General features: G+C 51.1%; 1 protein-coding gene across 5 annotated transcripts in view; it reads left to right on the plus strand.

The window, feature by feature from the left end:
- Positions 1-14,994, plus strand: part of KDM2B (lysine demethylase 2B) — a 117,565-nt gene that overhangs the window by 683 nt on the left and 101,888 nt on the right. For 4 of the 5 annotated variants that reach the window (XM_015587970.2, XM_006910010.3, XM_025045520.1 and 1 more), the window contains exons 2-4: positions 617-761; positions 3,635-3,713; positions 4,948-4,994. In XM_015587970.2, coding sequence (XP_015443456.1) covers positions 617-761; positions 3,635-3,713; positions 4,948-4,994 — 271 coding nt within the window. Of the gene's footprint in view, positions 1-6; positions 113-616; positions 762-3,634; positions 3,714-4,947; positions 4,995-14,994 lie in introns of those variants that run through there. The other variant, XM_025045521.1, reaches the window with a different exon arrangement.

A 14,994-nucleotide genomic window follows, 5' to 3' on the forward strand; every position in this document is an offset into this window, starting at 1 on the left:
CCCTCTCCCAAGCCCCGAACCCCCTCCCCCACCTCTTCTTCTCGCACCGGCGGTCGGTCGGCGGGGGCGGCTGGGGTCTCAGTCTCTCCATTACAGCTTTCCAGCTTCCCCGGTAGGTCGGGGGCGGCTCCAGTCTTAGAAATGCCGCCGGCCCCCGGTTCCGGCTTCCCGGCTCTGCCGCCGCGGCCGCCAGGGCTGCTGTTAGCGCGGAGCCGGGCGCTGCGGCGGCTCCTCCCGGGGCCTACAAATGCCCCGCCAGCCCGTGCGCGGAGCCCCCTTCGCGGGTTACATAACCAGGCTCCCGACCGAGTGGGCAAAACTCAACACCTCTCGGGAGTGGGGGACAAGGGACAGCCCCCCAGGTGTCCCTTCCATGGCCTCCAAAGATGCAGGAGGGGAGTGCCCTGTATAAGGTGCAGCCAGACCCTGGGGGTGCGGGCCCCTCTCGTTATCCGGATTTTCAGCATCTTTGGCATTTGCGCAAAGTTGCTCAGGTCGCAGTAGTGGGGTGCAGGGGGCGCGCGGCTTCTGCACCTGTTCGAGCTGGGCCCAGGGTGAGAGGCAACTCTCGGTTCCCCCAGTAACGTCCCGGGCTCTCTGGTTTGGGTCCTCGCAGCGCCCGATTGACCGCCAGAGATACGACGAGAACGAGGACTTGTCGGACGTGGAGGAGATTGTTAGCGTCCGCGGCTTCAGCCTGGAGGAGAAGCTGCGCAGCCAGCTGTATCAGGGGGACTTCGTGCACGCCATGGAGGGCAAAGGTGAGGCGCCCCCTCCACGGGCTGCCCTCCGCGCCGCGGGCCGAGCGCACGTGGGGAGGGAACTGCCGGTGGCTGGGTTCGTATTTCGCGCCCGCGTCCCCCATTCCAGGGGATCCGGTGACGAAACGAGGCCGAGCACTGGGGGTGGGGTGGGGTGGGGTGGCGAGGGAGGAGGGCAGGAGGGAACCGGGGCCGGACGTGGGCCTAGGCCGGGCCCGCGCCCACCACCAGCCCCAAGGTGGGCAGAGCCAGGGGTCTGGCAGACCGAGTGATCTGGGGACTGACGGGCGGACGGAGGGAGGGCGGGGGCGCGGCGCTCTACCCCTCCCGGAGCCTTCCCAGCTCCTTGCGCTGCATGAGGTGCGCTGCCCGGCTGGAGGCGGACTGGGGTGCCCCTTGGGCATTGGGGTGAGGGCCCCCCAGGCCTGAAGCCTCCCAAACCCCGTGCCATTTTGGGCCCTGCCAGTTAGGCGCTGGCGCCGGGGGCGCCTGGGGGTCACTGAGTGACAGGCCTACTCAGGCCTGGGGTCTGCGGAACCCCATCACCTGGTGGCCTCTGTCATCTTGGAGCGGGGTCTGTGGGAGCCCCGAGTTGTTGGCCCAGAGTTCGCACTTTAAGCTAAGCGTGAGGCCTCTAGCCCAGCACCCCTGACAGCTTGAAGTGGGCAATGGGGGAAGGGGGTGCTCTCCCCTCAGGGTTAAGGCTGAGTTCCTCCTCCCTTGGCACTTTGAAGCAAAGACTTGGGGCACCCCTCTGGGACACGGGGTCTCTTAACAGGCCTTAGATGAGAGCTGTGGTCCTCTTATGGGCGTTGCAGTTTAGAGCAGAAGTTGGGGAAGCCTCTAGGGCTTTGGGGTGCCACCCGGGCCTGAGACCTTCAGGGCCCAAATTTTTCCCTCACTCTAGGATAGGAAAGTGTCTGGGGATGTCCTCCGGGCCTGGTGGTGATGCTCTGGCTTGGGTCTGAGGCCTTCAGAGTCCATTACAGTGGTTCTGCCTGTGGGATCCGGGTTTTGGAGGTGCCCCGATTACCTGGGCATCTCCCTTTGCTCTCCTGGGGTTTTCGAGTTCATTTTCCCCCCTCAGATATAATTTCTTTTATATTATTCCGGTTCCAATTTTTTTTTATCCCTTACCCCGCTTGGAAAACCCTTCCATCCCTCAGTGAGCTGATGACTGGGGCAGCGCCTCCCACCTCAGGTTCCGGGTGAGTGGCTGGGCTGTGGGGTTAGTCCCTGGAAGAGACTGTCCAGGCTTTGCATTTTGGAAGTTTCTCTTTTGTGCCCACTGTTTCCTGGGGCGCTGGGCTTTGGTGGTGGGGGAGGGAGGAAGAAATGTCTGCCAGCTTGCCTGGTGTTGAGTGTCATTGCACAGTCCAGGGGCCATTCTCAACTGCATTTAAATTTCCTTAGCACAAATGGGATTTTAATTCCTCTCCTTTCTTCCCGTGGTCATTTGGCGGATCCTGTGAGAAAACAATATGCAAACTCTTCCTGGTCATTTGTAAGGAAACTCTCTGCCCAGGATCCCAGATCATTTTCTCAGGCTCATTTGAGGAAGTTGAAGCTGACCTGGGGGGTGGGCCTTGCGGGTGTATGTAGGGGGGCGGGGAATGGTGTTCAGCAAGATTCCTTGAATCTGCTGTTCAGGCTTCTTTCAAAGGAGAGGAGGGCCCTAGGATTTTGGTGGTTAATTCAGATCGGGCCCCAAAACTCAGAGGGAGGAGCTGAGAAACAGAAGGAGCCCTTAGCCTGGATTCAAACTAGAAGCTTCTTAAACTTCTCTGCCTTTAAATCCTTAGGAATCCCCATTCACTGTGAGCCCCTGGGGATCTGAGCCGGTAAGGTCAGGGCTTTCCCCGGCTCTGGTTTTGTTCTCACCCTCTCCTCTGAGCCGAGCTGCCTTGGCCTCCTCCCCCTCCGAGCTGCCCCAGAGAACTGTTTGCTTGGGGCAGGGGCTTCTGTGGCCTGCGAGCTCTTCCGTCTCCCTTCCCACGAGCCAGGGAGGCCTTGCACCCCTGCCGAGTTGGGGTTGCTTTCGTCCCCTGAGGGTTTGGGGATGTGAGGGTGTATCTCAGCCTCCCTCACCTCCATATTTAGGGTAAGGATTTTGGGGTCCACGCTAGACGAACCCCAGACAGAAAAGGACGCTGTGAATTTTCTTAGGGTCTCGCCATGTCTTCTTTGCACACAGCCTTCCCCCGGGGGGCAGCCCCTCTCGGTTACCCGGTTGGAGCAAGTATTGCGATGGCTACAGCAGAATTTCACTATTAAGATGACAAAGCTGTGCCCAGTTCCCTAGTTATTTTGGCACCAAATACACAGTTTCCAGGGAAACCGGCTTCCCCCCCCTCCCCTTCACCACGCAGGATATTACAATAAGATCTTCCCTGATGTTTGGCTACAATGAGAGCCTTCCTCCCAGCCTCCTCTCTGGGCCTTCAGATCCTCCCAGGTGGCGTTCTTCAATTTTGCAGTCCCTTTAATTTCCGAATTCAGCCTAGGATGCGTTTCTCTGTCTCTTTTTCTCAGCACTAGCTGGGGCTCTTTCTGCGTGGAGTTCTTTCATGAGTTTTCCCTCCCCGGTCCTCGCCAGCCTTGGGCTGTTCATTGACAAGTTCTGACCCGTGGGGCATGCCGGGAGTGACTGAGTCGGGAGAGGAGCCGATAGTTGGCATGGCTTCTCTCGGGCTTTGCCTAATCTAATTCATTTCCCTGTCATTTTCCAGGGAGCTTTTGCCCTAGAGGTGGTGCCTGCGTCCAGTAGAACCTCTGCTTCCTCCTCCGTCTTTTTTCTTCCCCTAACCAATTGATTGTGGTTCATTCACTCCTTCACCACTTAAACAACTCGTTTGATTCCAATATCCAAACAGATTTCAACTACGAGTACGTGCAGAGAGAAGCGCTCAGAGTTCCCCTGGTATTTCGAGAAAAGGATGGACTGGGAATTAAGTAAGTTGCCGAAATTAATAGCTTTTTCCCCACCTCCCTCCTTAACGCAGTTGATAGCTTGGGATGGATTTTTTTTCTTGCTTTTCTCCACCTCTCATCACTGAGAAGGATCTTCATTCATTATCTGGGGGATAGTATCTTCTCGTTCGAGTCCTGACACAGGGGAAAAAACTCTCCAAAGATTGGTCTTTTTTTCAGAGAATTTGGGCAGAGAAGCTGTAAGGGGGCTTGATTAAACGGTGTCGACTTTTTTTCCTGACTGACCCCAGTTCCATGGACTGACTTCCTAAAGTGAATTGTGCCTCCCCCCCTAGAAAAAAATCAGGAAACTGAGGCAGGGCCTGGGTTAGGAAGAAATTGGCCAGCCTCCAGACCCAGAGGCGGGGCACCTGGCTGTGGGAAATTGGTCCTTTTCTGTGGGGAGTGTGGCTCCTGGGATGCTAGGCCCCTGTGTCCCCTCCTTTCTCAGCCTGCCCCAGCACCTGCCTCTGCAGTGGGTCTTGTTTGGTTTATGTTCTCTTAGAGATCTGTCAGAGCTCCAGGTGGGGGAGACATCCGGGAGGCGGGCTGGAAGAACAGGTTTCCGCCCCTTGGGCAGGGGCGGGGAGGAGGCCGAGGGTGTCATCTCACAATGCCACCTTCTCCAGCACCTACTGCCAGACTTACTCAAGAGTCCCATTCCTACGGGTAGAAATTAAACCTTTAGTGTCATTGTTAATTGATAGTGAACGTCACCACAGTCATTACAGCTGTGTTACCTGTCGTACCCTGGTTCTGGTATGACAGGTGTCTGTTTTCCCTCTGAACTTAAGGGGTCCCTCCGACCCTCCACACAACTCATTATGGAGGGTATTTTCTAGAAGGAGAGACAGAGAGTTCCCCACCCTGAAAGAAACAGGTATAGGAGTGCCTGGCTCTGTCACTTACCCATGACACCACACTTCAGTCTTTTCTGGAAAAGTGGGTGGACAGTAGATGTCCCCTCTCTTTTCTGTAGCAGTGCTGAGTTCACGTGTTGGGGAGAGGGGGTTGGTTTACCCACTGGGGTGAGGAAGGTGACCCTCCCTTGAAACACCAACCGGTCTCTCACCCTCTCTCTGAGTTATGTCATTTTGGGTTCCCAAACAGAGAGCAAGGGAACCCTCTTGGAAAAACGACCCCTCTGCTCCCAGAGCTGGGTCGGTCTAACTGTTGTTTCTAGCTTCTCACCAAGTGTCTGCTCCTTGTTTTCCAGGATGCCTGACCCTGACTTCACAGTCCGAGACGTCAAACTCCTAGTGGGTAAGTTGCCCGCTGTGTGCGCAGCTCAGAGATGCTGAAGCAGACAGGAGGAGATGGGGAAGGCGCCCCACCACCTGCCTGTTTAGATTTTTAACTGCCTCTGGAAAGAACCTCCCCGTGGGAGGAGGCAGGAGCTGGTCTCAGCTGCAGCCGTCCCATTGTGGAGAACAGGTCAGATTGCAAAGCCCTGGGAGGCTGGATCAGACGGTACTTGCCAGTGCAGAGTTTGACGAGGCCGATTTGGATCCTAGCCTCCAGCTTGGGTGTCAGTGACACAATCTTCCATCTCGCCTTTGCATTTGTTTGTGGGTTGCTGGGTAAACACTGTGTGCTTCGTGACCCCCCGAAAGACTGTCAGACTTTCCATGGGAGGGATCGTTCGTTCCTCCTCCCTCCTCGGGGTTCTAGGCAGGTCTAAGGCAGGCCTGGCCTTTGAGTGCCCAGTGAATGCTGAGTAACTGACTCCCTGAGCACCTGCAGAGTGTGACTGCTCTCTCGGTGCTCAGGGCTCTTGACTAGGCCGCGGGCGGCGTTTCAGATTTTACAGGGTCTTTTGATCCATCTGTTCCTTCCAGAAGTGTTCCTCAGGTAGCTTCTACATGGCAGGCAAGTTCAGAGTTGCGAACATGACAGACAAGCAAGCTCCCTGCCCTCTTGGTTGGAGTTGGCAGGCAACAGAGAAGTAAACCGTTTTTAAAAATATGTATGTTTGGAGGGCGATAAGGGCTATGAAGAAATAAAGCAGGATAATGACATGGAGTGTGATGGAGCTGTATTTTAGAAGGGGTGATCGGGGAGAGCCTTGGTGGGGTGATGGATGCAGGATATTTTGACAGAGATCTGACTGATGAGAACCTGGACGTAGGAAAGAACATTCCAGATTGTGGGATGAGCAAGGGCAGAGATCAGGGGGTATGGGAGGAATGGAACGATCAAAGGGGAAAGTAGTAGGAGAGGGGAGAGATCACAGGGCCAAGTTCATGTAGAGTCTCAGAGGCCCAGGTGGAGAATTCGGGTTTGGCTCCTAGGGTGATGAAAAGCCAGTGGGAGTTTTAAAGTGCCATGATGGGCGTAGCTATGCAATCTGATTATTTTTGGGGGACGGCGGTGGGGCTTAAAACATTTTTTTTTAAAGATCGAGAGAAAATTCTCATGTCCTAAAATTCACCACTTAGCCATTTTAGAGTGTTTTTAGTGCATTCACAATGTTGTGCATCCATCACCGCGGTCTCATTCCAGAACATTTCTATCACGCCCAGAATAATCCCTGTCCCTCCTAACTCCCTTCTACTCCTATCCCCTGGCAACGACCGATCTGCTTTCTGCCCCTGTGGATTTGCCTGTTACATTTCAGGTAACTGGAATCGTAGAATATCGCGGTCCTTCGTGTCTGGCCTCTTTCCACTGGCCTCTTTCTCTCGGCATCACGTTTTCAAGGTTTATCCGTGTCATAGCAAGTGTCCAAGTATCGGGTCTTCATCCCCGTTTGCAGCTGAATAGTATCCCATTGTATGTGTGGACAGACCACGGTTTATCAGTTTGTCCGTTGATGGACGTTTTGGTTGTTTCTACTTCTTAGCTGTGATGACTAATGCTACGATATTCACGTGCCAGCTTTCGTGTGGGCATCCATTTTTATTTCTCTTGGGTATATACACCTAGGAGTGGAATGGCCAGGTCATACGGTAACTATATTTAGCCTCCCGAGGAACTGCCAGACCGTTTTTTCAAGGCAGCTGTGCCATTTTACATTCCCATTAGCCATGTCTGAGGGTTCCGATTTCTCCACAGCCTCGTCAACACTTGTTATAGTCTGTCTTTTTGATGATAGCCATCCTAGTGGGTGTGAAGTGGTGTGATCTGGTTTTAAGTTTTCTAAGAGCCGACTCCCGGTGGCGGGCCCTGTGGAGGACAAAGACAGCTGACTGGTGGGTGTGTCAGATAATCCAGCTTGAATAATTGACCCAAAAGCCTGTTAACAGATACTCAGAAGACAGGACCACTGACTGTAAAGAGATAGCGCCAATGACAGAAAGATCTCAGTTAATTGGTGTGGGCTTGTTCCAGAGATAGGCTTGTTTTTTTTTTTTTAAAGCTGGATTCCAGAAATGCTGAAGAAAGTGAAAAATCAAAGCAGAAGGGGGCAAACTTTCCAACTGCGGGCAGCTGGGACAGTGGACCCCAGGAATCGAATCTCGGCTCAGGCAGCTCACTCCGGTGACTCAACCCAGCCCCAGCCTTTTTCTGTTAGACCTTAGTTTGAGGCAACTCTGCTAGTTGAATGCGTGATTTTGGGGCAAGCTACTTTTACTCCCTAAGGCTCAATCTCCTCATCTGCAAAATGGAACTAATGGCAGAATCTGCCTCAAGGTAGGATCCTATCAAGAGAAAGAATGAATGCTTAGAATTATGCTGGATGATGGAAGCTTAATAAATGGTCCCCATTATTATTATAACGATAGGACATAGAGTTGATGAGATTCTCTTTATGATCAGAGATTAAACCCCGATTCTCAAATCTGGGCTTCAGGCAACATCACAGTCTTAATAATAATGCTTTTGGCCGTTTGGAGGAGTTTTCAAGCCCTTTGCAGTTTTGTTAGGCTTTGGTTATATCCAGGCCACCTCTTCTTTCCTCGAGCGTCATTCTTCTCATCAGTTAGATGGTCCCGACGTCCTTGCCAGCTCTCGAAAAGTCTAGGATGGCAAAGAAAGTAGTGCCTGCACCCTATCTGTCTTGGCATTTCTGTGACGATCGAATGGGTCAATGAACATTCAAGTGCTTGGTAAAGGTACAGCGAGCTCTGACACTGAGGGACACCGCAGTTGTGGTTCTCATGTAGTATCTTTACTTCCGTTTTAGTCTCTGAGAGTCCACACAGGCTTTTGGAGAGCGGCAGTAGGGCACCTTCGTCGGTCACCGTGATATAAGCGACAAATGTAACTCAAGCCGGCGGAAGCAAAAGAGGGTTCACTGGCTTACGTAATAAGTTCCAGGGGTGACTTCTGGGCACGTAGAGATCTAGGTGCTCCGAGAAGGTCTCAAGAGGTCGTCTCATACTTTTCCTCTCTGCTTCCCTTTTTTGCTCCCTCTTTCCGCTTCATTACCCGACAAGCATCTCCTCGCGTAGTGGCAAAGATGGGGAGCCAGCAGCTCCAGGCTTCCATCCTCCCAGCTCAGGGTCCTCCTTCCCAAACACCCAATACTTCTATCAGATGTCTCTGCATGGGCTCTGCTGGGCTTAGCACACCCCGCCCTCGGAGCTGGGGGCCGGGTCAGCCCAGCAAAACCACACGTGCGCTGGGAGTGGGAAGGAGTGATTCTTCAGGGTTGCTGGGCGACACAGACACATGCCCCTACCATAAATGGCAGTTCTGTTTTGGAGGGCTCTGCATGCGGGAGGCTGGACCAACCCTCCTACTTAGTACGACATCTCAGCCTCTGGTGTCCGGCCTCCTGCCCCCTTTCCAGGCCCTGTATCTTGGGAGGTGACTGTTTGAGAAGGTGGCTGGTGCACAGCTAGCTATTTCAGGCCACAACTTAGGGCTATAGATTTTTCTCTCATGTCTTAAAATCAGGCTTTTCTATGTCAGCCCTATTTATCTGCCTACTGGGAAGACAGGCACCTAACCTCTATTACTAGCTTCCTGCCTTTTTTTTTTTTTTTTAAAGGCACTTTCCATTTTTAGGATGCTGTACACTTAATATAAAAACTTTTAATTGAAGTATAATGTACACATAAAAAGTACACATGGGGTAACCATACAGCTCGATTAATTTTAACCAGTCGAACATACCAGGCTAATTGGCACCCCAGAGTCAAACCCTCCTGTATTCCCATCCAGTCACTACCCTCTACTGTAATCCTGACCTCTCCTATAGCATAGGTGAATTTTTGCCTGTTTCCATACTGTCTGTCAGTGGAATCACAGAGTTTGCTTTGGGTTTCGGCTTCCTTCACTCTGTGTTGACAAGATTTCATCCACATTATTGCATGTGTTTGCAGATGATTCATTTTCATTGCTATGTCGTTTTCTATCACGTGATTATTTACCTCTTACTTAATCATTCTACTGATTCCCGGGCGCTTGGATAGCTGTCGGTTTAAGGCTGTGTGTATGGTGTTGCTACGAACATTCTAGAACATCACTTCTGGTGAAGAGATGGATGCGTTGGGCGTATTTTTGAGAGCAGAATTGCTCGGGTCGTAGAAACTGCCTATGTGTTCAGTTTCAAGTCATCGTCCCAGAGGGGTTCTGGTTCCGATTGCTTCACGTCCTCCTGCAGAGTTGGTGTGTTCATGCTCTTCGTTTCAGTCATGCTTCCACGCTGGTGGGAGTCTATTTGTACCTCATTGTGGTTTCGTTTGCATTTCTCTAATGACTAATGAAATTGACCTCCATTTGATGTTTATTCGCTATTTGGAGATCCTCTTTTTGTGTGTGAAATGCCAGTTTTTTTCTCAATTTATTTTAAAAGATCAGCTCTTCTCAACCGTAAGATGTATTAGTTTGTCGTGGCCACATACCAGAGTGCCACAGGCTGGGTGACTTAAACAATAGGAATTTATTTTCTCATCATTCTGGAGCTGGAAGTCAAAGATCACTTTATCAGCTGGGTCGGTTTCTGCAGAGATCTCTCTCCTTGGCTTGTGGATTGCCATCTTCCCCCCACGTCTTCCTGTGGTTTTTCTTCTGTATCTATCTGTACGCCAGCTCCTCTAATGAGAATACCGGTCTTATTGGATTAGGGCGCATCCTAAGGAACTCATTTTAACGTAATGACATCTCTAAAGACCTTATCTCTAAATATGGTTACATATCGAGTTCTTGGTGGTTAGAATGTGAACATATAGAATTTGGGGGACACGGTTCAGCCCATAACATAAAGGTTCTTTCTGTATTCTGCACGTGAGTATACATTCCAGAATCTTCTCCAATTTTGTGGGTTGCCTTTTCATATTCTTAAATGTGTCTGAACAAACAGGAGTTCTTAATTATATATGCTTTTTTTTTAACATTTTATTTATTTTTATTTCTCCCTCCTCCTTTTCCCCTCCCTTCTGATAACCGCTAGTCCATTGTCCATATCCAGGAGTCTCTGTTTGTTTGTCCTGCTCGTTTGTTGATTTTAGGTTTCTATCTCACCTATAAGTGATATTATGTGATTTTCAACCTTTTCTGTCTGGCTTATTTTGCTTAGTATGATTATTTCAAGGTCCATCCATGTCGTCGCAAATGGCAGTATTTCCTCTCTTCTTATGGCTGAGTAATATTCCACTGTAAGAAGTTCTTAATTTTAACACAGACCGTTTAGCTCTCTTGGTTCATTAGTTCTTTCTGTGTCTTGCTTAAGAAATTTTTGCACAGTCCAGGGCCACAAAGACGTTCATGTGTTTCTCTCAGAAAGCTATATTGTTTGAACTCTCATATTTACCTCTGTAGTTCACCTGGAATTAATTTTTGTTTTTGGTACTAGATAGGGGTCAAGGTCCTTTCTTTTCCTAGATGGCTCTCCAGTTGATCCAATTCCATTATTGAAAATACACCCTTGCCCCGTGCCGCCGAAGGGTTCATCTTTGTCATAAATCGGTTGACTGCATTCGTGTGGGTCTGTTTCTGGATGCTCTAATCTGTGTCCCCTTCCCGGCCCCCAGGATCTCTCTCCTGGAGAGTTCACTTCAGAAGACTGGGATATTGTCACAGCCACGGGTGGGAAGTTGGGAAATAGACTGGGCAGAGAGAATTCTCGTTGCCATTGAAGATGACTTAAACCCTCAGAGAAAATATATCTGCAAAAAAAAGAAAAAAAAGGAAATATATCTGCAAAGTGACTTATGTTCATGTTCTGTCGCTGAGGACTAGGGCGGCCTGCAGCTATGGGGTCTTGCATATTATCTCTTTATTGTGTTTCTCTCTAATGAGGATACCCAAGCCGAACGGTTTTTTTTCTTTGGCCCCTCTTTTTGAAAAATGTTCATGACAAATCACCTCATTCGGTATTCATGTATTCATCCAATTATCGTAATACTCACCTATCTTTACTGGATGTTTACCATATGATCTCATTTTGTCCTCACCAATAATCATATAAATTAAGTTATTGTTCACTTTTCCAGATTTTGCTTTTGGGGGGAGGGGGTGGTCTGAAGCTCAGGAGGGAACAAGCGACATAGCTACTGGGCCGTGGAGCCCGGACCCGAACCCAGCTCTCGGTGTTTCCAAAGACCATGATTTTGCTCTATGACTTACTACCCTAACCCTAACCCTCTTCCATTCATTCTTTACTCACGGATTTACTGGGCGTCTGTGTCGTGTCTGATTAAGGAGACCCCCGAGACTTGAGCTCTGCCCTTGATGGGCTGTACTTTGAGAAGAGACCAAACCTCTCACTCCTTAGAAACCAAAGGTAGCTAGCTGACTTATCCCCAGACCGTTTTGAAGTCGGTTTGAAATTGTAGACTTCAACGATGTTCAACTCTGAAAGAGTTCTTAGAGCTCTTCTAGTCCTGCTTCCCCATGTCGTCGGTGGGAGAAACTGAAGGCTGGAGAGAAGTGACTTGCTTGCACGTCGCCGAGGCAATAGATGGCACGTCGGATTCAAATGTAGGTTTGAATTTCGGCAATCGAGAGAAAGCGATGCTTGTGAGAGCCCCAGAGGAAACGTAGACGTGTGTGCGCGTGCGCGCGCGCGTGTGTGTGTGTGCAAGAGCCCCAGAGGAAACGTAAACGTGTGTGCGCGTGCGCACGCGCGCGCGCGCGTGTGTGTGTGTGTGTGTGTAGGGGTGGGGTGTTGTGGGGTGTGGCGTGCAGATGAGTTCACTTCTGGCCACATGGAATTTGAGATCGGGAGGGAAGCCAAGGTTGGACAGACAGGTGGGGGTGGCACCCACTGGTAGCACAGACCGAAATGCAAAGAGGGAAAAGATGCTCGGAGTCAGGTGAGCTGAGGATTTTGAGACCCAAGGGAGAAGGGTTTCGGAGGCGTTTAGTCATGTTTCCAGGTGTTTTCTCTTTCCGATGAACACCCACCTCGTTGATTTGTTCCATTTCCCTTTTCCTGGAAAGCTAGTGCCCCTCAGTCAAAATCTTGATTGTACCAGGGGCCGTGGGCAGTTACGCCTGGTTCTGCCCACCATTTCACTCCCTGTGGGGGCAGCTCCTTAGACTATAAATAATAGCATTAGCTATTGTTCACCGAGATCTTGTTATAAGCTAGGGACCTCTCCTCTATTATTTTGTCTGGTCCACATAATAAAAACCATATTTATCACTATCCCCATTTTATAGATGTCAGAACTGAGGCCCGAGTGACTTGTCCACAAATAGCTAGTTTGCATGGAAGGGCTGAGATTTGCCCACATCTGTCCGACCGTAAAGCTGTGCTCTTCCGTGCAAACTGTGGCTGGCTCTCGGCCCGTCCTAATCCAGAAGTGTTTGCTACTCTTGGCTTGAGTGTCTTTTCAGATTTTCTTGCCTGATTTGGTTCTGCCCTGATTTGTTCGTCTGGGTTTGTATCTTCTTATGCCTGTCTGTCTGTGAGGGTCAGAGTCTTGAGCCCAAGGCAGAAGAATAGCCTGGCACTGATCTGCCCTGAGGATCATTTTAAAAGGTGTCAAGGTGAGAAGCCAGAAGATATCAGTGCTTTGGGAAAAGCTGGGGACCTTCGCAAGCATCCTTTTATTTCACACTGAGGAAACGGAGGCCACGGTCTGGAAAGAGATTTGTCCCATGTTGTGCAGTGACTCTCAGCCCCGGTCTCTCTTTCTGACTCACTGCCTCTTCAGTCTGAGACACCGTCCTTCCACGACCCCCTGCTTAATTTTAAGTTTACAAAGTGCTTTCAATAATTGCGTCGGGTCGCGAGGGCAGATCCTGTTATCTCTACTTTACAAATGAGGAAACTGAGGCCCAGAGAGAGGGAGGCCCAGGGGTCTACCCCAGGCCTCACTGCTGGGAAATAGGGGGGTGGGATTTGCCTCGTGGCCAGGGTGCTCGGTAATAAACACTGCCTCTGCGAGATGGGTGGGGAGAGACCCCCACGGAGCAGGATAGAAAGCCAGCCCGGAAAGTCGAGGAGGATAGAGAAGTTTACAAAGCGATGATGGGGAACAGTCGTGTGCACTCTCTGAAGAGCAGGCTCGGGGGAGTTTGGGGGTCAGGGCTCCTGCGTGCTTCCTATTAGTGTTCAAGGTGACTTTGAGCAGCCTCTCCCTGGCTCCGAGCCCGTGACTCTTGGAGCTGACTGATGGAGCCTTCAAAGCGAGGGCCGTGGGGCCACGGATTAATTTCTGCAGCTGGAATTTGTTGGATGCGTGCGTAGCCTGTGAGCCCCGAGAACCAATGAGACCGGGCCGGGGGGCGGCGGGGTGGCGTGGGGAGAGGGGAAAGGTAGGGGGCTGAGCTGTTGGCCTACTTAGGAAGCCCAGGCACTCTTGCTCCAACGTGGAAAATTTCTCCCGTAACCCATTGACTTCGGCGGCCTGAGAATTCCAGTGCTGTAGGTCCCTTGCAGCCTCCATAGGGCAGCTTGTCCTTGTCACTTGCTTCCAGGAGTGTCCGCTCCCCAGAGCTTGAAGGCCCGCGTTCCTTCCTAGCACTGATCTGTCCCTTCTGTCCCTTCGGGCACTTGCCTTCCCCCTGGTGCTAGGCTTCCTGCCCAGAGACCGGGCACGGGGACCAGCTCTCCGTTGCCACCAGGGGCAGATCAGACTGGTGACCCGAGAAGATGGAGTACCAATTCTTAATCCCCCCGCTGAGGCTGAAAGGGCCTGGCAGACCCTACATGTCCCCGGTGACCCCCCCACCGCCACCCCCGGGCGGGCCTCTGGGACTCTTCTTCCTCCCGCTTCCCCCCAGGTCATGGTTAAGGGATTCGATCTGAGCATGTAAGAACCAGGCTAAAAGTCAGTGCGTGGACCCTGCACTGAACGGCCTAACCGGTGGTTTTCAAAGGGAAATCCCCAGAATCTGGGTCTGAATGCTGAGCACCCCCGCCCCTCCCCGCTTCGTCCAGAGCTGCTTGTTTTTATTTATGCACTTGGCCCTTGTCAAAGCTTCTGTTTGAACAAAGAGTTTCGTGGCAGCAAAGGGGGAGGGGTTAGTATAAAGGTCAACTACTTCCTGTCTTTACACACAGGCAGTTGAGGCCCAGAGTCATTCGGGACGGCTGGGACTGGAACTGGGTCCAGGGTTCTTGGCACGGTCCTAGGTGCCACTGAGGCACCCACTGCCCGTTCCGTGGCCTCCCGCGGGCTGTCGCTGACTGTGGAGCAAGTCCATCCAGCCTGTGCGCCTCCGGCCTGGGAAAGTAAACGCACCTGGATGGGGCTGTGGCTTCGGGTGCCTGAGAAGTTCACATATGGGGCAGGAGGAGGTCCCTTTCCCTTTCTGTCTGACCGAGGCACCTCCTCACTTCATGTTCAAGGCCACATGGTTCTTCCCACAGCCGTAGACCTGTTCCATGGCTAGTGGCTCCGTGCATTGCGGACCCTGCCATGTGCCGGACATACTGTCAGCTTCTCTTACATGAATGGGCCTGTTTTTCAAATAAAGACCCTCCAAATCTAGATAGGGTGAGTCCCCTGAAGCCACAGAGCTAGTAACAGAGCTGGGATTTATAAAAATACTTTTTATTGGAGAGAATTTAGAAAGTAACAAGAATAGACAAAGTATAACGAACTCCCTCGTCCCCATAACCCAGTGACATCACCCACGGTCTGTGGTCCTGTCCCCTTCATCTGCCCATCCACTTCTTCCTCTCCTGCAATGTTCGAAGCCTTTCCAGACATCGTACCATTTCATCCATAGTTTTATAGTACACAGTTCTAAATGAGACGGGATTTTGAAAAAGCATAATCGCAATAGCGTGACCACACCTGATCTTTTGAAAAACAATCATTTTTAAAAATTAGTAAATATCCATATTCATTGTTCAAATTTCCAGTTATTTCATACATATCATAAATGTTTCCTTTTTTTTTTTTTTTGGACATGTTAT

The sequence above is a fragment of the Pteropus alecto genome, unplaced genomic scaffold (genome assembly GCF_000325575.1).
Source record: "Pteropus alecto unplaced genomic scaffold, ASM32557v1 scaffold213, whole genome shotgun sequence".
Lineage (NCBI taxonomy): Eukaryota > Metazoa > Chordata > Mammalia > Chiroptera > Pteropodidae > Pteropus > Pteropus alecto.